Source organism: Pholis gunnellus (assembly GCF_910591455.1).
Source record: "Pholis gunnellus genome assembly, chromosome: 11".
Classification (NCBI taxonomy): domain Eukaryota; kingdom Metazoa; phylum Chordata; class Actinopteri; order Perciformes; family Pholidae; genus Pholis; species Pholis gunnellus.
In genome coordinates this window covers 7,997,254-8,021,621 of record NC_136538.1, presented here as the reverse complement: position 1 = coordinate 8,021,621, position 24,368 = coordinate 7,997,254, and the positions used below count along the sequence as shown (strand labels likewise).

Below are 24,368 nucleotides of genomic sequence, written 5' to 3'. Positions count from 1 at the left end.
TCAGAAACCCCGCTGCCTTTAAAGAGAGTCCATGAGGACATCCTCAAAGATAGCATCAGTTCTCTTCATAGCAGCTGACAGTGCTGCTGGTAAGAGCAGTAGATTATAGGTACCACAAAGCACACATCCTGTGAGTTGTCACTCAGAGCTGCTGCTTGTTCTGGGAAACAGTTTGGCTCCGTACACCATGTAATGTTTAACCTGACTTCCTGCAGAGGAACTGCAGGGATCACTGCAGCCAGCGCTAATGTGTAACTCCCTGGGACAACAAGGAAGCAGGACATACACATTTATCGTAACAGCGCTAAGCATTTCAGTCTTCAGACTTTTTCTACTGTAAAACACGGGAAAAGATATATTTAAATGAGAATATGTTCTCACTTGTTTATAACTCTTTACTTGTTAGAAAGAAGGTTTTTAGCAGAGCGGGAGATGAGAAAATCAATACCACTCTTCTATTTGTATGTACAATATGAAGATACAGAAGAAAGACTGCATCTAGCCTGTCTCTGCCCACTGGAAAAGACAATATGCCTACCAGCACCTCCAAAGATCATTAACTAAAATTGAGCCAGTGTGCCAGACTATTTCTTGTTTCTGAGCAGTTTAACCCCAAACCAGTGAAACCTCCAGGAAGTTGTGCATGCATTCATGAGCTTTAGATGTGCAGGTAGACTTCTTTTGTTACCTTCAGACTGGGCCAAGCTAGCTGTTTACTGATGTTTGCGGTCATCATGCTAAGCTAAGCTAACCGGCTTCTGGCTGTAGCTTCATAGGGATACCAGAGTGGCATCAATCATCTCATTTAACTCTGCCAGGAAGCAAATCAGCACGTTTCCCTTCACTATTAAACCTTTCTGTTCAAAGAAAAAATAACACTTTCTTGACTTTACAAATAAAAACAATAACTTAAAACCAATCAAGAGTTCCACTGTACAAAGGTTTTGTTTCTACAACTTTACTTGGTCTGGTGATACCATAGGCTTTAGTGTGACGTACGCTAAAGTGACACCATCAGATGCCGCCCTTCCTTCAGTGTGACGGGTTTTTGCATATACGTGCACATCCAACATCCAACTACGCGGACGTGGATATGCAGAGAAAATTGAGTGCTTTGAGAATGTGATTTTTAATCCAAGGAGAAACCCGCACGGAGTATCAAAGATCCAAACGTTTGATTCCACATCAGCTCAAGTTCTTGTGACTGTCCTTAGAGTATAACCTGATGTTAGGGAACTTTAAGCAGATGTTCTGTAGAGTGGATTTTACTGAAGTAGTTCACTGACTTGATTATTTTCTCTTCTTGTGGTACTCTTATGCTAGGTTTGAGCGTTCATCATTACCTAATTCTCAGGTGAGAACATCGTGTTTGCTCAGCAAAAGGTTAATTTTAAGACATTTCATGGTTATTATCACTAAAAAAATTCAACAGCAGGAAAGAATAGGTGGCAATTCGTTCACTTTTCGTATAATAAAAAAAGAATCTGTATATTTAAGTCAAAAGACTTTCCATGAGGACACAAGATTAACTTAATATCTTCTCGGTAGAAGCTCTTTACTACTGGCAGAAACATTAAGCTCTGAGTCACTGAGCTAATGAATCTCTGGCTTTGCAATGACGTAAATCACAACTCACAGTCACGATGTGTGCATTCACTGAAGAGGAATATTGAGCTGTAAGGATTGTTAGCTTGGGGAGAAAAACAAACCATACTTCAACAGTGTCAGCACAGGCTGAAGTCCTGACTTGCACACTATGAGTCATGCCCAGAATGACTGAAGTGACCTGTTCTCTGAACCAAACGAGCTGTGTAATGTGTGTGTGTGTGTGTGTGTGTGTGAGCATAATGCTTGTTGTGTGGAAAAAACGGAGATAAAGATAAAGAGAGGGACAAAAATAGACGCAGAGTAAAGAAGTGACAATAATACTTGCAACTGTTAAAATTCCAGGAACAGCTCTAGTCATTCTTCATGTTATATAGAGGTACAACGCTGTCAGTTCTACTCAGCATTTCTCTGTGTTTCTTCCTGGAAAAAGTCCTGTGTTGTTTTTATTAGGAGTGATGGTGCCAGTCAGGTGGGTGGGAAAGCAGCACTGCAGCTCGCCCCGAGTTTCTGCTTCTCGTGCTGCTCTTTGCCCTTTTTCCACTGCAGCGTGCGGGAGTTGAAACTACCAAACTCCCAGTTTAGAGCTGGAAGCATCAACGTTCCCTCTTCATTTTGTGCTCCCCTTTCAGCTGAGCTCCACTGCGAGCTCAATCTGCAGGCATCCTAGCTATTTCAAACACTCCGGAGTACTGAGGTGGAAACATGTGAGGAATCTGGATGATTGACCCTCCACTCCCCCTCCATCCCTGCTCTCTGATACCTGCTGAGTGGGAGGAGAGGACGGCGGAGGCCTGCCTTTCTGGACGAGGTTATTATACGGCATATCAATGCCGGTGAGGAGAATGACCCGCTGACTTATGAGGTGATGCCTCTTGAGCTGAAAGCGGGGGGAGATTGCTCGTGTCGAGGGCAGAGCAGTAAGAGCTGGCCTCCTAGTTGGAATGAATGTCCAGAGTGCCCACATGACAAGGATAAGAGGTTTTCCTCAGAATACTTTACATTTTCAAACACATTTTGAATACTGCTACTGCTGATTCCTGCCCCCCCCTCTCTAACCGAACACCTAAACTTTCCTCTCGCACTTTCTGTGAGGGTCCTCTTGCATCGCCACATGGCTGCAGAGAAGCTACAGTATATGGTTCAAATTAGAGCCCGAGGCTGGGATGACTACTTATGACTTCTCTCTCCAATCTCACCCCATCCCCCAACACACACAACAGCTCTTCACATTTGTTTCATATTTTGTACAGGATATGACTCACCCACGTTTGTTGTTTTAATTATATGGTGTCAGTGATATATTGGGAGAAGAAGAAGGGGTCTCACTTGGATTTGGCATCGGGAAGTTACAATAACACATCACTGTGCCATTCATTATTCACAGCAGCACCCTCAAGGAAGAAGAATGAATGATCTTCGAGAGGAGAACAAGTCTGTTTTGTGCTCGGTGATTCTCAACAGTGAACAACTCTGTTAGCCTTCGATAGCATTCAGAAAGACACGGGGAGGGGCTTCTGCGTTCTGGCTCAGCTCACTGTAATGGGGGTGGATTGTCTATGTGCCACTGCAGTAAAAAAAAACACTGTATAATGGTTGATTGCCTCCAATAGAGGCGTACACCCCAACCATTGCATGTGTTCACTGATGAGCACTGTTGGGATTTGAGAAGATGTGTTGGGATGACTGCAGCTGCTTAAAATAGATTGGCCTGAGGCATGTCCCTCAATAGAAACGAAGCGGCAATAGAACCATTTGAAACACCTTCGTGACACCAGAATAAGAAACAGGACTAAGATTCTGCATCCAGGCTTGAGGCTCTGTGAGGAGGATCACCAAAGTCACTAAAATGCATCCTCTGGGCACCACGAATGTCTATACAAAATGTCTCAGTCTGGACCAAAGTGTCCATCCACAGAGTCATGCCGCTGGTACGGCCGCAAAGGTATAGAAGTTACTGGCACCAAGTGAAATATTATCACTATAAAGTGATGAGGATTAACAAGTAAGGACTGGTTAAATATCCAGACATGAAAATACTCTCCTTTGAATAATGACTTTTTTGTTCACAAAAAAAATCTATTCAATAATTAGGAAAATATGTTTAGTTTGCAAGGTTTTGCAGCTGGATGCAAGATATCTCCTACTTCACTGAAAAGTCTGTGTGTTTCCACATCACACTGGTATAAGTTGCACACCAGAGCACGACTGACTTCCAAATCAGTCGTGATGTCACAAAACCGCTTTTGTACGTGCGCGTCTTAAAAGGTTGAACTGAGAGAAACTTTTCCTCCTCTGCAGATGAATGTGAAAACGTCCTACGAGTGTCCGACTCTGTACTTGTCAGTGTTAGTCTGCTAATACGTCACTCTGCACGGTGAACGACAAACATCCAAGTGAAGTAACAATGAGCAAAACACATGTTGGAATGTTAGGGGGACTTTAATGTGAACCAATTAGCCGGTCCGCGGACAAAGAGAGGTAACGGCTAGATGTCGATGCGCTCCCTTCAGCAGCATCTTGGATTTACATAGCAGCAGGAGGCACGCTTAATGACCGGTGATTCGCTCAGCCACAAACATCACTCACAGCTCCAATCATCACAAGCAATAAGAGGTATTCCCACCATTAACACGCGGTTATTCCAATACGCTGCCCTCCTGATGAGTTCTACCAACAATGACAAGTAATCAATATGTTCATCTAAGATGCTGATGGCAGGCTATTAGCTTGTCACTTTCTTTTTCTCCCACTCTGCTTCCTAATTCCAAACAGTGCGGCTGTTGGCGCAGGAGGGATTAAGGAAGAAAGAGGACTGAAGAATAGATTGGAGATGAAGAGGGGACAATGACAGGTTGACGGATACCACAGCGCAAGGGGTATTGAGTCCATCCAGTTCTCAGTCAAAGGCCCATGAGACTCTGCTTGATGAGGTTTCTTTCAAACGTGGGATGCCCAAGCAGTGGAAAATAAATTGGGCGATTGTAAATAGACTCATGCTGTAGGAGGAAAGAGACACCCAGAGAGGGAGAAACAGCGGGGGGTATTTTGTGCCACTCTTGAAAAATGAGTCAAACTCTCCTTCCTCACCTCTCGCTCCCTCTTTCTTTCAGGCCAACCTGTCAGTTATCTGATGGCTTTACTGGTGGAGGCAGAGATGGGAGAGGAGAGAAAAACAGACGAAGAACTCTCCATTCACAGGCCAAACCTTTACCTCCGGGAAAAAAAAGCCTTGTTATCGCCCCTTTTCAAAATGAATGGAAGAGTTTTCCCTCCCTTGTTTAAAAAAAAAGAAAGAAAAAGAGGGCTTCAGCAGTGAGGCAAAAATAAATAAAAAAAAGGTCTATGGAGATTAGAGTCTTCTATCCTCCCCTGCGTCTCTTTCAGAGCACTTGAACGCCTGAAACCAATGCAGGAGACAGCTTGAAGCAGTGGGGGACGAGCTGCAGGGGGCCAGCCTTCAGTCTCTCTCTGGGGTAGCTGTGGACAGATCTGCTGTGAGGTTACCTGCTTCGGTTATTCCTAATTCTGCAACAATGCACCATAGCGTAGCAAACAACCCTTCCACTTCTCTCTTCAACTTTACTTCTTTTCTTTCTCATCTTTCCTGTGATCACATACTGTATGATGTCGACTTTACCTGCAGAGGACCTGTGACCTGTAGAAGTAGAGTAGCATCAAACACTGAAGGTAAGTAACAGTACCTCAAAAAATGTTTTACTTGAGCACAGTACTACTGCACTTCACCACTGTTTGTAAATGAATCTTTATTAAAACGTATATACTCCCATACACAAAGGCCTTCCTCCACCTTACACCCAGATATGCCGCTGATGCTTTTCAATGTGCACATGCAGCTATAAGAAAGACAGATGTTACTCACCATCGGCTCTTCTAATAGAAGTGAATGGGTAGATGGCATTAGAGCAAAGTAATTGGTGGGCTTGTTGAAGTGGCCTGAATTAAGGGAGGCAGGCATGTCTCAACCCTCATGGCGCTTCTCAGTCATAGTTTTTAATCAAGTACTATCAATTTTGCTGGATTTGTACTTTTCCTGAGTATTGCCATTTCATACTTAAACTCCATTTCAGAGATAAATAATGTACTATTAACTGCATTACATTTATCTGACAGATATCGTTATTAATCACATGTTAGTTGATACAAAGTACAACAATTATAGTACTTGATATGTGGTATGATGACACTGAAACTGTTATTCTGTAAATCTTAATATTGTTGCATTACTACTGATATTATTTTCACTACTTTTTTGGGCTGGTTTGCTTCATTATAAATCAAATTGAGAACCTGATGCTCTCCTAAGCTAAATCTTAAAGTTCATTTTGCTGATAATACTTGAAATAAGTATTTATTTTCATTGTATGCTACTTTTACTTAAAAAAAACAAAAATATCTGGATTCTTCTTCCATCCCTGCAGCATCTAAACATACTGAGGTTTTTCGAAAGTCTCCTGTGGATGCTTTGTGCGTCTGTGTGAGTGTGTGTTATGTGCGTCTCCTCCCGCACATGTCATGCCTCGGCCGCTGAGAGGCGCTGTTACTGCGGTCTGCCGGCTCCGGAGCGGAGCGGGGAGCGGGGGCCCTCGCTTTTGGACCCAGTTTGAGCATGTTGAGCGCTGCAGTTTGATGGGCGGAGGAAGGCAGGGCCCAAAGGCACTGCGGCCAGGAAGCGGCTCGAATTACACTCGGGGTGCTCGGGGAGGTGGGGGCGAGAGGGGGGATGACACCCACTGGAGTGAAGGAGGAGGGCAGTGTGTGGAGACGTAAGGAGGAGAAAAAACCCTAGTAAACCTGACAAAGCGTCTGAGAAACAGTGCGAGGACTGTCGGCGGACGGAGAGAGAGAGAGAGACGCTCTTTATAACAGGGGAACGTACACTGATGGATTTTATGACATTTTGCACCGGACAACTAACCTCCTGGACCTTTTTTAAACCCCGTCACACCTCCGCAGTAGCTGCAAACTTTTCTATTTAGTTGACAAGTGCGCTGCTCGGGAACACTCGGGCAATGTTTTGCGCCCTAGAAGCAACTTGGTGACGGCGAGGAAAGTTTCGGGGGGGGGTGGGGGGTGGGGGGGGGGGGGGAGACAGCGGGGTGGGTTTTCCGAGCTGTTTATGAAGGATAACTAACGCGTGTAAACTCGGATTTCTTTGCATGGCATTGGACTACGCTGCCAGTCGGGTCTGGAATATATCTTCTGATCGGAGTTGATGCCGGTTGATTGTGGAATAGTAAACTGAAAAAAAAGGCAGCGCCTCGCAGATTCCTTTTTTTTTTTTTTTTTTGTGCATTGTGGAGTTGGAGACATTCCTCCCTCCGGATTCAGCTCATGCTCTCTCCACCCTTATCTGTGCATGTCAAAACAGAGATCTCCACGATTTTATTCCTCCCTGGTAAGTGTTTTCTGTTTACGCGCAAAGCTTCCTCAGAGGCTCATCTGTCAGTGTTTCGGCTGTCATGACAAATGGGCTACGTGGTTGTAGAAATGCGTTGCGCTTTCCAGCTATTTTATTTCTTTACGGCTGCATGACACAATAAGAACGACATTTTACTTCTTGCAGTTAAATGTACAGTTTTCTCAACAATCATTTTTGTTGTTGTTGACTTTTCTATAAAATGTGCAAAGTTCTCCATAAAGTTAGTTTTTTTTCAGATTTCCATGAGTTTCCATTCAACAAAACAACACAATGTGCTTTCTTTATATGTTATTGTCTACCATCCTTCATTAAAGTGGATGCAGAGACATCTTCCCTTGTTTACTTGAGACGGCAAGGAACTACATATAGCACCTTGCAGCATCACTTCAGGGCCCATTAACAAGTGTCCTGGTTATTTATTACTTTGCTTAATTTTCTACATTGCATTTATGGTGCCAATTATCCCGTGACCGCAGTTGTTTTTTCACTGCTTGGTGCCGGAGCCCTAAATCACTGAGCAGCTCCAAATGAGCCCCCATTGTAGAGAAAGCCAACTGATTTGAATGTCAATAGGAATTCAATCAGTGCCAAGAAATGTCATTCAAAGCCCGGTTTAAATGAAAAGCTGTGGCCATGTATGGAGCAAAGTCCCCCATGTGTCCACATGTCATGTCGTCAGCAACATGCTAAAATAAGTTGTTTTTTTCTTCCAATGAGGAGCACATTATCAACTCTATAAACCCGTTCTCTTTAGTTTTATGTTTTTTTAGTCATTTGTTTGTATCCTCCTGTTTTTTCTCTTTACCCACTTAGTTATATAACTTCAATTATATTTGAAAGCTGCAGCATAATATATATATATATATATATATATATATATATATATATATATATATATATATATATATATATTGAATGTGCTCTACACACTTAAATGATGTAAAACAAAAAATCGAAAGGAGGTTTCTAGGTAATTATGGGCTCCATTCGTCCTGCTGAAGTTTGTAGAAAGCGGTAAGATCAATGGTCGATTGCTGCACTGATTGGTTTACAGGCCATTAATAATTCATACGTCTGAGCAGTAACTATGCAGAATTATTTGCCTTAATTGCAAAATCCAACCGGTCCAATTCGTGGTTCACCCCGACATCATTGTGCGCGTGCACCATCCGTGTCGCGTGTGGTCCCTGAAGGGGACAATTTAAGAGAAATCAGGTTGCGCGTTTTCAGGTTGGCCCTCTTAAAATCGAACTACATGTGTCTTTGCGGATACAAAAAAACAATCGATACGTCCAGCTGGAGCAGAAGGAGCGCATGGAAGCGTGACTTCACCAAACCTCCAGAGACACACGAGCACGGTTGTACCGCAGATGTCTGGCTAAACAGATCGTTGTGTGTGTGTGTGTCCAATATTGCATTATCGTATTTCAATTAAAGCCTTACTGGTTTCCATAATCAAGTCACGCAAATGCAATAAGAGCCTCTTTACGAATACAATTAACACGGATACAGCAGCGCGGGCAACAGTTTTGGCGCATCTGTTGCGCACGGGAATAAACGATGTCCAACAAAGCGAAATTGATGCCACATTGGCTGATATAAGATATCATTCCTCATCAATTAAGAATTGACTTTATTATTAATCTGATGGAAAAAATAAATATAATCATAATAGAGGAGGAAACAAATATCCGATTTGTGTGAAATCTCACTTGAATGAACGTTGACCAAGTCTGATCTCTGAGCTGTGTGGCAGCAGTGAGTCTCAGGGAGACGTCAAACGGGTTAGACTGTGAACACTGAGACGTTCAGAGCTCTTAATCGCTTTCTCTAATACATATTTCAGTGCATATAATTATAGATGAGAAGCAAAGCTAGATGCAGGTTGCGTTGACTGCTGGTGCCTCACAGCTTCGGTATGTCTGATGAATGGCTTGTTTGACAGCATTTTGAAACACTGTCTCTCTGTTTGCTTTCTCTCGCTTCATTTGTCCATCTCACTTTGTCAAAAATAAAGTAAGGAGGAAAAACGGTGCAGAAAAAAGTTCTTTGAAAATGAATTATTCCACTCTAACAAATGTTCTCCCCCCCCCCCCCTTTCCTCCTTCTTGCCGCCTTTCTCTTCACCCTTCTGTCTACCTCTTCGATCATCGCTCCGCCACCACCTTCCCTTCCCTCCGCTTCTCTCTGTCGTTCACCTCTCAGCCCAGGTGATTGGGTGAATTCCACTGAGTGACAGGCCGACCCGGCAGCAGTTGATGGTTGGGCGGACCCCCTCAGATGGGATCAGTGTCCAGGGGGAGGTGGAGAACGGGAGTATGGGGAGCGCTTGCCCCCACTAACGGAATGGCCTCGTGGGCCTGGCTGCTGGCCGCTGTCCTGCTGTCCCTGCTGACCGTCAGCGTGGCCCGGCCGCCCCTCACCGCCACCAAGGAGGAGGAGGCCACTCTGGAACCTGAAGGTAAGCAGCGGGGGGGACGAGAGGGGACAGAAACGAAGAGTGTGGGAGGTGGAGCAGGGCAGGGGGGGGGGGGGGGGGGGTCAAGCCATTTGTTTGGTTTGTTTGTCAAGAGCAGGTGTAGGTCTGTCAAGTTTGTTTTCCTCCCTTAAACCTGACTTCAGAGTTTTTGATGAACTTTTCCATAGAATTCCTTTCCTTTAATGTCAATGGATGAAAATCCCTGATTGGCTTTTAGCCAAATGACGGATATTTAGCTTTCTATGTTTCATCCATTTAAAGATAGAACAGTAACAAATTACAAGTTAGTGTTTCAAATGTCTTGCTGAGAAAACAGTTTTCCTGAGCCCTTACCCGTTTAAGCTTTACTAAAAGCCTAACAAGTAGAAATAATGGAGATCATGTAACAAAAAGTTTTTTTTGGGGGGGGGGGGGGATTAAAATAAACGAACCAAAGGGAAACAACTAACCTCAGCATGACGAGTCTCTGCTCACCGTGAGGCGTGTGATTCACACTCTTTTTTTTGTTTTACTTCTCTAGTCGACGTCCGTGGTAGTTCAGGGTAGACTTGAGTGTTACAGGCAGGTTTGTGACCCCGCGTGGGAGGACAAGGGAGAGCTGTGAAGGAGGGTGGGACAGTGTTTATGCTGGCATTTCTCTCATGCCCTGCTTCCCTGGAAAGAAGCACAAAGAGGGAGGGAAAGGGAGAAATAAGGATACAGAGTTCAGGGCTTTGCTTTGTTATTTTGAATCACAATACGCTCCATTTTCCGCAAAAGGTTGTACATTTTTAATATGTGAAAGTCATATTTTGTTTGGACAGAACAAAAACTTTTGAGAAACCTTTGTGAGAGCTTTTTTGTGGTCTTTAAAAAAAAAGAAAAAAGTTTTCCTTTGAGGCTTGTCCATTTTCTGTCTCCAGTCTGGTCAGAGACTAGCTAATTAGAGTTGTTGCGATGGATGGTAACTCACATTCCAAAGCCTTTTGTTCCCGGGCTTTAATCAGCATGCTAATTGTAAGTTGGGCCAACAACAGAGCATCACTTTTTTTAAGCCGCCTCTCTGTCTCTACACACACATACATACACTTATACCGCGTCTCACCCTTTGCCCTAGAGGTCAGGAATCGTCCTTTCCTACCTTGATGAGAGGCCGCCGGAGCTCTCCTCTCCCGTTGATGCTTTTGTTGTTCTGTCGCAGACTGTTTGGCTCCGAGCCGGTGGGTTCAGAGCCCCACATGGCCTGGACGCTACGCTACACGGCCACCGAGCGAGGGCAGAGAGAGTTTTCCAGAGAGTTATACAATCCTCCAGGAAAGGTCTAAGAGGATTTGTGCATATTTGACTTCTCCTTTAGATGGAGAGATTACTGAGCTGCGGTGAAGTCATGTGACTGGAGATTAAGTGGCTAGACCTGGGGGTCACATGATGAGGGATCAACGGGGCACAGAGAACCTGGCCTGCTTATCTGATCCCGAGTCAGTTCCCCCGCTGCACATAGCTAACATAGATTTAACCGCAGCTGTGTGTGTGTGTGCGTGTGAGTGAAAGCATGTTTGTCGCGGTCTCCTTTCATTCACTGCTCTTGATGGGGTGCACTGGTGTCAGCTGTAGGGCATATATGTTAGGGAGACAGACTGGCTGGTCCCACCTTCTACAGAGATGTTTAGGATCCCCCCCCCCTCCCCCCCTTGCTGTAGATTCATCAGATTGCATATCAGTGTTGTCTCTATAGAGCCCACGCCTGCACCCCTGGTGGCCCTGCTAGTTTGTTTACCTGTGGCCGCTGTAACACTAGAAGTAAAGCGAGCGCGCTGGTTAAGGCCTCCACAACAGACCTATTGTTGTCCCTTTAGCCACTATCTAGCGTGTTTACCTTGTCCAGGCACTCTCTGTGATTATAAGGCTCCGACTGAGCTGAATAACAATGGTGGCAAACACAGCAGGTGTGTGCGTCTAACGTCGGTGTCCTCTGCTCTTTGGTGTGTTCAGGCCCCATTTTGCATATGACTGCGGGAATAAATGCGGCGGCAGGCACGTCGGAACGAAGGCTTGAATGCGAGTGCAGCTGACAAAAGTCAGCTCATGGTCTGGATGTACTTTCGCTCGCTCCCCGCCAAACTCTGATCTCGGAAAGTGCTCTGATCGACATGGAGGGAAGCGCTTCAAAAGAGTTGCGTGGTTAAATAAGTAAAGGTTTCCAAGGACGAGTCTTTCGTGCTCAGACGGACGCAAGAAAAGGAGGGATGCTTGTCAACAAACGACACGTTTTATTTCTAGGAGAGTTTCTGGGCGCAGCAGGAACAAAATTGCTTTCTTGGCACATTTCTGTATTTATTTGCTTCGTGGTTACTCTTAATCCAGTTTCCACTGCTATGCCGTACCTTATTCAAATAGATATGTAGTCAGCTTGTGTTAAACACAGTAACAATTGCCTTTCTGTAACAGCTATGATGATAATTGACGGCTAATTAAGATCATAGTTTTCACCAGACTGTTGGTCGGCGTATGTGAAGGTTGTGAATGTGAATGAGTTGCAGGCTTACTACCTGTCTGTAACACTGTGCTGTCTACACAGTAGGAGAGGGGTGGTAAAAGTATAAAAGAGTCAGCTGGCAGGTTAACGACACACGGTTGTGTGCCTGTGTGTGTGTGTGTGTGTGACTGGCGATGGTAATGGAACTGAACTCTAATTAAACACTACGTGTCGGCCGCTGATGTGACCAGTTGGGCTGAAAACACAGCCTTCACACAATGACTTTTAATAGCCGGCCGTTGGCCGCTGTTAATCTTGAATGTTTGAGTGTGTTGGTGGTTGTGAGAGTGTGTTGTTTGACTTGGCTAATCTGCCTGAAAATACCTCGTCACTCCAAACCTGATGTCACACCTGTCTGATAAGAGGCTGGTATAAGCGCTGCTACCTGTGCCAGCTTGGGCCTCAGGTCTCAGTGGACTGTCCGGAGTACAGCAGGAGGCAGAGGGGGATCTGAGCCAGCCTGATGATGGAGGAAAACCAAATACTAAAACCAATCAGAACGAGAAGGGAAGTCAGGAGAGCGCAGGCCCCTACCAAGGCCAATCCTCTCCAAAATCAAATGGGTTCTTCCTTAAACCCACGTTGCTCCCTTTCACCAAGTTTTATGAAAACCGGGCCAGTTGTTTTTCTGACAAACCAAAAATATAACCTCCTTGGCAGAGGTAATAAAACAGAACAATAATCATCCTTTGATTTGTTTTCATGCACGGCACTGAGCCTCCTGCATGCTTTCTGGAGAAAAGCACCTCTTATAATGTAGATGTTTGTATTAGAGCTGAAACAATTAGTCGATTCATGGGGGGGGGGGGGGGGGGGGGGGGGGAGTATACATAATCACTTTGAGTGAGAGTCATTTCGTCAAACTGTTTTGATAATCGATCGATCGTGTCCGTCACGTTTTAAGTAAAAAGTAGTGAAACATGCCAAATGTTTCTCTGGTTCTCCGATGTGAAGATTTGCTGCTTCTCTCTTTCTCTCTTCTCTTTTTTATCATTGTAAACTGAATATCTCAGGGGTTTAGACTGTTGGATTCAACTAAACAAGACATTCACAGATGTCAGCCTGAGCTCTGGGAAGTTGTGTGATGGAAAAAAAAAAAATCGTTGACAGATTCATCGATGGTGAAGATAGATTAATCTCTACGAGGCGGAGCAAAGTAGAGGCAAGCTCTAATCTGAGGGTCACTAGAGCTTCAACCTAAGAAGATCCTTTGGAGATAATGGGGTAGCCGGCGGGTTAAAGGGGTCGGGTGGGGTTCAGAGAATGCCTTGATGAGATGTGAAGGGGTTGTGTGAAAGCGAAGGGGGCGGTTGCCATGGACACCAGCAGGAGCCAGTTCACGGAGCTGCTCCTTTGTCACAATAAAAAAAAGCCAAGGAGGGATTTGAATGTGAAAAGACACCGACATCAGGAAAGAGGGAGAGACAAAAAAAAAGGGGAGAAAAGTCCTGGGATTTGACTATGTGAGGAGGATACAGAGGAAAGAGGAGAGGAAACAGGCAGCAGAGATAATGTGATCTGGAAGTCTGTGCCTGTTGCTCTGCATGCATGCTGAGCGTGTGCCTCCGAGATGGCAGTCATTACTTTAAATCCACCTGTCACATTGTGCAGAACACGCCGGGGAGGAGATGGCAGAACAGATCCGCAGCCTCTCTGCAGAAATAAATTCGTAAGATGATGTATGTAAAAAAAAAAGAGAAATCGGTCGTAAACCCTCTCCTCGCCACTTGCTAACATCCCCGCCAACCGGCTTGACAGACAGGCGAGCAGTCATCAAGGAGACATTGGTGGGAATTGCCTGCTGCACTTTGACGCAGACACTAATTATTGTCAGCCGAGAGAGAGAGAGAGAGAGAGAGAGCCAAATGAGGGCGAAGACATAGCGAGGGGTGGACACCCTGAATCCATCGCACCCGATCGACCCTCGTAATGTAGCTGTCAGAGAAACAGAGAGATGGGTTTTGAAATGGAGGTGTGCTTGAGTAGAAGAGCCGCGAAATGATAGTGATCATGGAGGGAGGGGAGAGGAGAGAGCTGCTTGATAGAAATTGAGCAAAAGTAGGTGGTGTGTGTGTGTGAGAGCGCGCACACACACACGCACACACACACACACCTCCCTCCTGTGGTGCAGAGGGGGATGAAACTTTGCAGAGATGAAAAATCTGCAGTGAAGTGTTTCAACTCTTCAGCTCAGCATGCATCCCTGGACCCTTGTAAACTCTCTTTAAGTGGAGCAAGGTGTGTGTGTGTGTGTGTGTGTGTGTGTGTTTGTGTGAGAGTGTGTGTATCTGAGCTTGTATCTCCTGGCGTTGCACGTGTCTGATACATGCATTCATTAAGGTGATAATCATTTTTTTCTCAGTGTGTGAAAAGGTTTCTTTGGGTTCTTGCTGCATTCACTGCGTGTGTGTGTGTGTGTGTGTGTGTGTGTTTACGTGACACAGGTTCCCATGAACAATTGGGCATGCTGGAGGTGTCAACAGATTTGGGAAGGGTCAGGGTTAGGTCAGCGGGGTCAGCGGGGCGGGAGCCCAGGGTGGGGGTGGTGGAGACGTGTGGGAAAGGGGAAGGAGAGGGCAAAGCGGAAGGGAAGGTGAAAGAGTGAAGTGAAGGAGCAGCAGCAGCAGCAGGAGGAGGAGGAGGAGGAGGAGGAGGAGGAGGAGGAGTTGATGGAGGGGGACAGATGGACACAGCAGAGATAAGAAAATTATGAAGGCAGAACTAACACGTCCATGCTTTCTTTAACCAGAAGCACCATTTGGAGAGATTCCTTTCCTACCCTCTCTACTTATTTTCCCTCCTTCCATGTCTCTTTCTCTCTCAGACCTCTCCTTAGTGTCACACACGCGCACACACACACATCCATGTGCATGTACAAGTATCGTTCTATGAAACACCTCGGTGCCCTCCCTTTCTCTTCAATGTGCTGACAGACAGTGCAGCCTGTGTGTGTGTGTGTGTGTGTGTGTGTGTGTGTGTGTGTGTGTGTGTGCGTTCCAAGTGTTGCGTTGCTACGTCAGCCCCAATTGAAATGGTCCATACCTGCTAGCTTCCCGGCAGACACACTGCTTTGTTTTCCTGGTAGTTACGACATCTCTAAATTTCTAAAAATCCGAAATTAAACAGCAAAGTAAAAAGCTGAGGGCCAGTAATAATGTCACAGCGAAGGCAGTGGCCCCCGGTGTGTAAAACCGCGTCGTAAAAAAAAAGGTGGCGGAGACAGCTCCCATCAATCAGCGCTGGAGCTCCGCCTCTTATCAGACCACACACTGGCCTGGGTGGAGGAGGAGATGAAAGAGGTGAAAAAGAAGACAATACAGGAACTGTACCTGTGTGTGTCTACTTGCCCAGGGGGAACGTTTAGAGGCTCGCACACATATGCCTCGACCGCTGGCTTGTGGCGGAATGACTTTCCCTTCCTGTCGAGGCTGGAGTGAGTGTGTGTGTGTGTGTGTGTGTATACTTTACATTTAACACACACGTTGGGCACATAAAGGGGCTGGAATGTTGTTGAAAAGGTGTATTGAGGTACAGGAAAGGCTGGGAGAGGCAGTGGCACGCCTCTTTAATTACACCTATCAGCCTTTAGTCAAACGCTACATATACCTTCACCCCCCCCACACACACAAATCTTTTTAATCCCTCCCTTGTTTGCCCCTTTCAATTCCCTCTGAAGAAAAACACAAACAGTTTGGGACATTTTTGTACTGCAGTAAAAAAGATCTTGGACTTTCCTTTCTCACTGAGGATGTTTGCAAAGATATCTACGTCTGAGCGGAGTGAATGATAAATAGATAGATACTTTATTAATCAAGAGGAAATCTTTTCGCTGGACACATTTGTGCATGAATGTGTGTGTGTGTGTGTGTGTGTGTGTTCAAGTCTGCGAGAGCCTCAAGGTGACTGGAATTGGCTTCGGTATATATGGCAGACGCCATCTTGCATTTTAGGCATGTTTTCACCCCTTCCGCTCAACATTCGGTCACAGCTTAGAGTTAACGTATAAAATCTGTCCTGATGTGAAAGTGCAGTCTCAGCTTCAGACGCTCCGAAAGTCCCTTTGATGTATTGGACATTCACCTCGCTCTCTCCGTCTAGTTGTACGAGTGAGGGGACACGGTGTACACACATGCACACACACAGGGCGGACTTGGATTTTGTCCCAGAAGTGAAGGTTTTATGCACTTTGGAGTCGACAGGAGTTTCTTGCTCTCTGCCTTGGCCGGCAGACCCTGTGTGCAGTGGTTGTAGATCCTCCATCCGCCGTGTTGTGAAAGAGAACGAAGAAGAGGGAGATGGAAAACAGGAGTCAGACAGAAGAGTCAGGCTCCAGCCCAGGTCAAGATTTTAGAAGCTAAGCGCGGAGTCAAAACCAAAGGAACGCAAAAAAAAGGAAAAAAATAGAGAAAGCCCCCCCCCCCCCCCCATACCCCCAACCCCCTCCTTCTACCTTCCTCTGCCTGACAACAGCTTCCGTCCCAGATCTTTCTGGCTGCTTTCCTTTCTGATGGGCAGACATGCTGAAATTACCTTTTTTTTAGGCTGCAGACATCTGTCCGTACTGCTACTACTTACACACGCTGGCTCTCTACACATGTTGCTGTGGCCGTAAATGCATGCTTTGAATCTCTGAACAGCAATCACACTGCTAACTTGATAACAGAACAGTGGTATTTTCTAAGGGCTCCATTTCAAATGTCTGACTGGGGATTTGTGGTTGTGACGTGTTGGTGTGACGGTTAAAAGGCCTCTTTTCTGTATTGCTCCTCCTGCATAAGTTGATTTAAGTGCATCCATTGGGGGTTATGTGGTGTTTTTGTTTCTTACACTATGGCTTGTTTCTTCCTCTCCCACCTCTGTTTCCTACCTTCTTGTGCACCCTTCTCCTTCTCCAATCTCTTCTTTGCCTTCTCCCCCCCTTCCCTCCCCATTCGCTTTGCAGAAGCCTCGAACAAATACCAAATTTCTAAGCCCACGGTGTGCTCAGTGCACCCGGGGGAGTTGCTGAAGCTGAACTGCCCTCTGCCGCCGTCGGGGACCATCACCTGGACCAAAGACGGCAGCTCTCTGGGCACCAACAATCGCACGGTGATAGAGCAGGAGGTGCTGCAGATCCGTGACGCCACGGCCAAGGATTCAGGCCTGTACACCTGCACCAGCGTGGGCAAAGACACGGTCTGCTTCATAGTGAATGTCACAGGTGAGCCAGGTCAGGATGGGACAAGGAGTTTGGACAGTTAGGGTTGGACTGCAGAACTTGGTTGAGTCCAGGAAGTGGCCATGAAGCAGATATGATCAGGCATGAATACCCTGGATTTCGTTCCGCCTCAACGACTCCGGGTTCCAGTGTGTGTGTGTGTGCGTGTGTGTGTGTGTGTGTGTCCAACTCATACAAGAGATCTATCAAAAAAAAGGGCCCGAATCTAGCATTTTCTTTACAAATTCGCAAGAAAGTGACTGCATGAACATTTCTGCATGCGATACTGTACGTGCGGGATGCGAAAAACAGATGGCAGTGACCGTGGTTACTCTGTGCAGATGCCATCTCGTCGGGGGATGACGAGGACGATACTGAGCGATCGGAGGACACTGGGGCGGACGGAGAGCAGATAAGTGAGTATGGGAGGAACGAAAAGAGGGATGAATGAGTTAATGATGCTCTACCCCTCCTCAAAAGGTTTCAATGAAACCAGTAGAGATGACACACTAAAGATGCACATTTTGGACGTGGCAAAACGCTAAAAGAATTCAACACACACTCGGCATTTTCCCCCTTAACTAAAGCTTAAATGTTCTGGTCTTAAACAATAATGAGCAGTCCCTAACAGCACGTCAAAACCTAAGTCTGGAATGTTGATTGTGATAGCCAAACACTTCCAAAGACTAAATCCCTGAGTGAAATAATCTTCTTAGCTTTGTCGGCGTCTATTAGCACAGGTCAGACTTTGCGATTGTGATTAAAGCAGGAGGGAAAGAAATGTTTGTGATCAGGAGGAGACAGGGATTAGCAATGGCAATCACGTCCCACATCTTAGCTTATATACACCGTAGCATTCGCAGCCTAAAGTGTGAGATTTTGGAGTTGTATTGAGTGAGTGTGTGCGTGTCTCCAGGGAATACAGAGATTCCTGACATTCCTTTAGCTAGCGTCCCTCAGGTAGTCAGGCCTCATGGAGCCAGTCAGCTGGGCTCATCCATTATACAAGACAACCCATCTGGACCGAGTTACCCACCTGATGGGCCTGTGTGTGTGTGTGTGTGTGTGTGTGTGTGAGAGAAAGAGAAAGTTTTTTACCCAAGTTTGTCTATGCATTTGTGAGTATCGGGGGTAGTAATGCGGCATGCATGCATTCACGTACACATACACTCACTGAAGTAAAGACACGGGCTTCCACATCTTGTTAAAATTCTCCACACGCATTGCGTCTCAACGTGTGTCCTCCTCCACTTCTGGGCCGACTGTAATTGCCTGAAAGCCATTAAATATGGGGGAGAGAGGGGAACGCAGCAAGAGGGAAAAAAAATAGGGGAGAGGAAAAAAGATCCGGCCATTTTGGTGGTAACAAGCAGTTTGAAAACAAAAGGAAAGCTGCTCTGGCAGTACGGTTGCATTTTCACGCCGTGCGTGCTTCTGAAAATTCAAAAACCAAGATTATTATTTAAAGAAAGAGGGGAAGAAGAGGAGCGGGAAAAAGAGGCAGGGGGGGGGGGGGGGGGGGGGGGTGTGGTTGGATCAGTTCCAGAACTTCTCCGAGCATGGCGTGGCGCCTTGGCCGAGGCGCCGTGGACTTGAGCGAGGGAGGAGGGTGTGCGTAGGCGTGGGAGGGAATGAGAGCGGAGAGTGCGGGATGCAGCTTTATATTCGTGGCCTTTTTTTTTTTTTTTCCCGGAGCACTCAGAATGGGCTGGGCATCAGGCCACTGCAAAACAGAGCATTTTCATTTGACTTTGTATCGAAGATTGAACCACAAAAAGTGTTTGTCCATCGTCAGAAGTGGGTGGTGTTATTGGAGGAGACACGGAAGAGCCTCTACAGGGATCTGTGAGGGAAGCTGTGTTTAGGGGAAGGGTGGGGTGGGGGTGGAGGAGGGTAGCACTGATGTCACGAAGACGTTGAAAAGCCACGTGGAGCCTTGCTCTCTGCGTTGTTGTTTCGGAGCCTCTGTCCGTTTGACGACTTTGATCGTTGTTCACGTCATCACTCATTTGCCATCGGGCCTCCCCTTTAGTTAAAGCTGCACGGCAGGACTTTCATTGAAGAACAGATCTATCTCATCAAGGAATAGATAAACAGTATATGAGGCCCCCAGTGTGCTGCTCCAAATACTTGATTTTATTGATTTCATTATTTTTCCGGGTAGAAAATTCTCCTACTTCTTAACCTCTTTAAAAACTATTTGGATGAGTTAAAAAATGCATTGACAGGAAGCTTTAAATGAGGCCGTTTCTCTTTGCTCCTGAAAAGCTGCCATTTTGGAGATACATGGTTTTCACAGGACCAATACTCTTGAAACTGTATTCTCAAAAAAAAAAAATCCCAAACAGTGGCTCTGAATTGCCTTGTTCAGCTGGCGTAGATTCATGGTATAGAGGAGCATATCACAGCTTTACGAGAGAACACATCAACATTGAAATACTACTTTGGGTCACTGATGGATTTTGCTCTCCGGAGGAACTTAAGAGAGAAGCAAAATCTTGACTCATTGAGAAGTTCGATAACCTCATCTCACCCCAAGCCAGCTTTGGCTAAACAGCCGTGAGTGGGGATCCGGATGCATGGGGCTTTGGGGGAGGCGGGGGTTCCTGGAGTCCACAGCAGTTGGGCCAACGAGAGTTTGGCTTCATCTGGAGAGGGGTCTGGGGGTCGTCTCGTTTGAAGTGCTTGCCCCTCCGGACGGAGAGCATGGGAAATGGCACCGCTCACCTTTCATGTCCCAACCTCATCCTCCGACCCGGCTGCCAGTTTGGGGTCAGAGGTCGTTGGGCCAGTCCCCACCTAATCTGTCTCCGTCTGAACGGACGGAGTGATGACAGGGAGAGTGAATGAAGAGAAATGGAAGGGGGACTGAGGGGTGAAGATGCAGGAAGAGAAGCACAGATAGTGAGAGTGAGAAGGAAGAAGAAGAAAGGGGGGGGGGGGGGGGGACTAATTATAGTTTGAGCACTCACCCTATGCATCCACTCAGGAAGGAAGAGCACTGTTTACTGACTTTACTATCCAAGTATGTGCAACTTGTCCAGTTGTGCGTGCCAGAGAAAACGACGGGAGGTGTCTTGATAGTATTTCAGATTGGACAGGCGGGAAAGAGAGTGGAGGGAATATTCCCCTGGGGTGTTAACTCATATTTGAGTTAACACCCCATGTCAGCAGTGGTCTTATCTGTGGGTATTCCCGATGTTGCTTGTACTCCTGCTATACGGGGAGGAAGTGATTGGGAGACCGTTTTGGTTGTTGTTTGACTTTGAGTTTTTCTTCCCCTCTGAGCCCCATCTGCTGAGGCAATCACACTCCCAGGTGCAGAGGGGAAAGGGCGGGCGGGTGGGGGGGGGGGGGGGTCGGAGGAAAATCCAGCTGACTGAAAGACAGAAATTGGGAGGAAAGACAGAACTGGAGAATGGACAAAACACAAGGAGGCTGACAGATTTCAGTAGGAGAAATGGCAACAGTTTGCCATTGGATGAAATATTGACAAAAGTGTCCGCTGAGAACTGTGAAATCCTTCATTTAACGTGACGTTCACTTTCTTCCCTGATGGCACATAATGATTTTCCAAGGGTGATAAGCATCCCCCTGGCCCTGCCGTCCATATCTAGCCAAGTGACAGGCAGATTAACAGGGGAGCTATGGTAATTGGCGGAAGTGGGGGGGAGAGAAGAAAAAGGAGCTGGTAAGTGGAATGAGATGAAATCGAATGTGATGGTCTAGTTACCCTCTTGGCAACGCCCAGGCACATTCTCCCCTCAGAGCTGATGTTTTTTTCCCCCCTTCTGCAACACCCCGCTGAGCCTACAGGGAACGTGTGTGTTTTTATGTAACTGTGTGAGTGTGGAGCTCTGGGTTGTGTTATGCAGACAGCGGATCAGTCACTTTTGCCAAGGAGTGCAGGGGGGGGGGTTAGGAAAAGTTCAGGTTTGGCTCCTCTGCAGTCAGGCTTCCATGTATATCTGCCTTAGCCAGTCCGAGGCCCTGAAGCCCAACTGTTAATGCCGCCGAGGACACGACGAGGATATCTCACCCTGACCGAACACCAACTGTTCTCTGGTTGTAGGCGCTCCGTATTGGACCTCGTCAGCAAAGATGGAGAAGAAGCTGCACGCGGTGCCGGCTGCCAACACAGTCAAGTTCCGCTGTGCTGCAGGAGGCAACCCCCGGCCTAAGCTTCGCTGGCTTAAAAACAGCAGGCCTTTCCGCCAAGAGGATCGCATGGGAGGGTATAAGGTAGGATAAACAGTAATACATCATACTTTTTTATCACCGACGTCAACTCACTGCCTCCTCTGGTTTTTTACTGCTTTCTGTGCTACAGTACCTCTAGCTGTTTTGCGAATGTATTTACAAGGGACATTGAGCCTCCCTTCTTCCAATCACTCCCTGGCCGTCCTTTCACCCCTTTTTCCACCCTTCACTGGAGAGACGGGAGGAGAGTAGACAGAGGAAACCAGGGCAGGGTTTCTGGTGTGAAATTGGAATTGCTCATCCGTGCGCCTCCTCTCACCAGGATACTTTGCAGAGCCTCTCACTGTAACTCGAAATGGTTCTTTTACCCCCAACAATTAGAAACTTAAGCCGGGGACTTAAGGGTTAAATGCCCCCAGACAGTAACGTATAGAGACGGTAGGTAGCGTCAGGGTTGAACTGAGTCGAGAATGCTGAAGTAACTCAATCAGGGAGAACAGGTCCCACTGGCTTTGGCCGGAAACTAGAATGTGATTCTAGCATCTGATGCTTTTGTTGTGAAATGTGACTTACAAACACTATTGCTGAGCTGCTAGAAGTTTAAAACTGAAGGAGCTTGGTGTGTGTTGCCCTGTTTAAAACATTCTACATAAAGAAAACCAAACTGACTTCAAATTAAAACTAGACACGAACTTCAATGCATTCTCTGATTCTTTGATACTTTCTTTACTGTGGTTCCTTGTAAAATGTTCTCTCGCTCTTGTCTCGTTTTGGGAAATAAACAGTCTGAGTTGATTTATATGCGCTGAATGTATGTCATGGGAAAGTAAAGCTAGTGTGGTTGTGTTTTATTTCCTCTTCATATAATGAAAAACAGCCTGAAATAAGCTACAACTAGTCTTATGGTGAAGAATTCCTCCCCGATGACGGAGTCTATTTGGATTGCAGTTCAGTTATTTTATTTCTAAATTCCTCCCTTTGTCTCTCTACGTAAATAGCATTTACTGCGTATGCTAGAGCCGTACTGATAGAGTGGAACAACAGTTAAATCAGACAGTTATGAAATTAACTCACTGAGAGATCCAGTGATGCTGAACGGGTCTGAGGTTCCTGGTTAATGACTGACGGCTTATGAGGAAACACATCTCCCTGCCAGGAAAGTTTAGGAGCAGATTATGTTGATGTAGCTGCTAATGCCGCGTTCCCTCCCGGGCACACTCATTACAGCGTGACAAAAAACTGCCGCGACGTGACTGAAATGATACAGTCAGGCTGTCAGATACACTGCGGTCGGGTCGTTGCTCTCTTTTTGTCAACAAATGCTGGACAAAGGCTGTACCCGAGCCCAGCCCTGTGGCATAATCTCCCCATTGTGCGAAATGTAGGCCTGTGCAGGCAGCAGCCACAGTCTCTCTTCAGCATTCAGACGGAAGCGCTATTGTTAGCTCACACCTGTGGATTCCACACAGGGTGAAACTATTTTTTGCAAATACATCTTGTGCTTGAAACTGCTCCGGGTGGAGTTTACCTGGGTGGAATCATCCGCCTCACAGTTGTTTTCCAGCTCTCGTCTTCCACTCTTCCAACCAAATCCCCTCTTGTCGTTTTTTCCTAACTTCATCTTTCTCATTTAGCGCCAGCTCTTTACGTCTGTTAATGTCTCCGTATGTGCGTGTTTATTACTGTGTGTATCAATGACTGTGTCTGTGTAACAAGAAACCTCCCGCCTCTCACTCCCAGGTGCGTAGCCAGCACTGGACCCTGATCATGGAGAGCGTGGTGCCGTCGGACAAGGGCAACTACACCTGTCTGGTGGAGAACGAGTTCGGAGCTATCAACCACACCTACACCCTGGATGTAGTGGGTCAGTACCTTGCGCAAAACACACCCTCGGGCTCAGAGTACACCTGTGAGGCCAATGAAGGCAGAGTGGTGGTGGTGATGGGGGGGGGGGGGAAGCAAGCGGAAAAGAGTTCTCACAGTGAGGATAGTGTGCGCGCTGTTTGATGGCCCAGGTGCACTCTGGATGCAGGTGCAGGTCAAGGAGCGCTGCCAAGTGTGTGGGATCTAAAGATGCATGTGTCAACAGTTTTCATGTAGTTTCCGTTAATAATTTGGGTTATTATATTATATATTCTTTAATTAATTTGGGCAAATCCGACTTTCATTATGGTATTATGTGTTAATGGTCCAACTATATTGTATGTATGTAGGTACTCTTCTCTGTTTGAAGCACCAGTGTGGTGGCTGTTTTTTCCATCACCCACCTTAACTCCAGGCAGGGTAAATCATTATTTCTGAAAGATGATTTAAAGGTTCAGTTCACCCAAATCATACACACAAACAAATGAACTGTAACTCCTTTTTAGTCAAGAAATATTTTCTTCAAAAGTCTGCTGACTGTGAAGTTTGTGGATTATCTTGAGTAACAGGAAAACTGTCTCTGAAGAAAAAACACATTGTTGTCCAGTTTTTCACATGATTGGAGCACCACAGTCCTGGCTGATAATACAAACTGTCTGCATGACTGAATACCACAAGAGGTAAGTGGAAAGATAGACGCTTCTCGTGTGATTTGGATGAACTGACCCTTTCAGTTCAGCTGAGGTACGATGGGGACTTAAACCGGTTGCGGATGATCGTTTAGTGTTGCTCCGTGAGGACACAGAGTGCTGACTCTGCACTACTGTATCGCGGCGAGTTCAGACCCAACTCAGTCAACCCCTCGCTATGACCTTTGGAGCGCAGAAAGCAAAGAGTGTTTTTCTGCTCAGTTTGCAGAATCGATAGGGAGCGGGTACAAGGGGAGTGGGATAAAGATGGATCAATGTGTAAGAGTGCACGGCAACTTTGCCGCCACTTTGTTGCGGGCCCCGCTCTCCTTTGGCCTCACTCAAATCCCAATACAAACAATCAAAGTTTATCTGAC

The 24,368-nt window shown here is 46.2% G+C and overlaps 1 protein-coding gene across 2 annotated transcripts in view; it reads left to right on the top strand.

Annotated features, from left to right (window-relative positions):
- Window positions 1-6,725: 6,725 nt before the first annotated feature.
- The window catches only part of fgfr2 (fibroblast growth factor receptor 2), a 36,771-nt gene continuing 19,128 nt past the window's right edge, over window positions 6,726-24,368 (top strand). For both annotated transcript variants that reach the window (XM_079168958.1, XM_079168959.1), the window contains exons 1-6: window positions 6,726-7,024; window positions 9,254-9,509; window positions 16,985-17,242; window positions 17,581-17,655; window positions 21,312-21,481; window positions 23,180-23,303. In XM_079168958.1, the coding sequence (XP_079025084.1) occupies window positions 9,329-9,509; window positions 16,985-17,242; window positions 17,581-17,655; window positions 21,312-21,481; window positions 23,180-23,303 (808 nt within the window). In that variant the 5' untranslated portion in view covers window positions 6,726-7,024; window positions 9,254-9,328. The remainder of the gene's footprint in view (window positions 7,025-9,253; window positions 9,510-16,984; window positions 17,243-17,580; window positions 17,656-21,311; window positions 21,482-23,179; window positions 23,304-24,368) is intronic.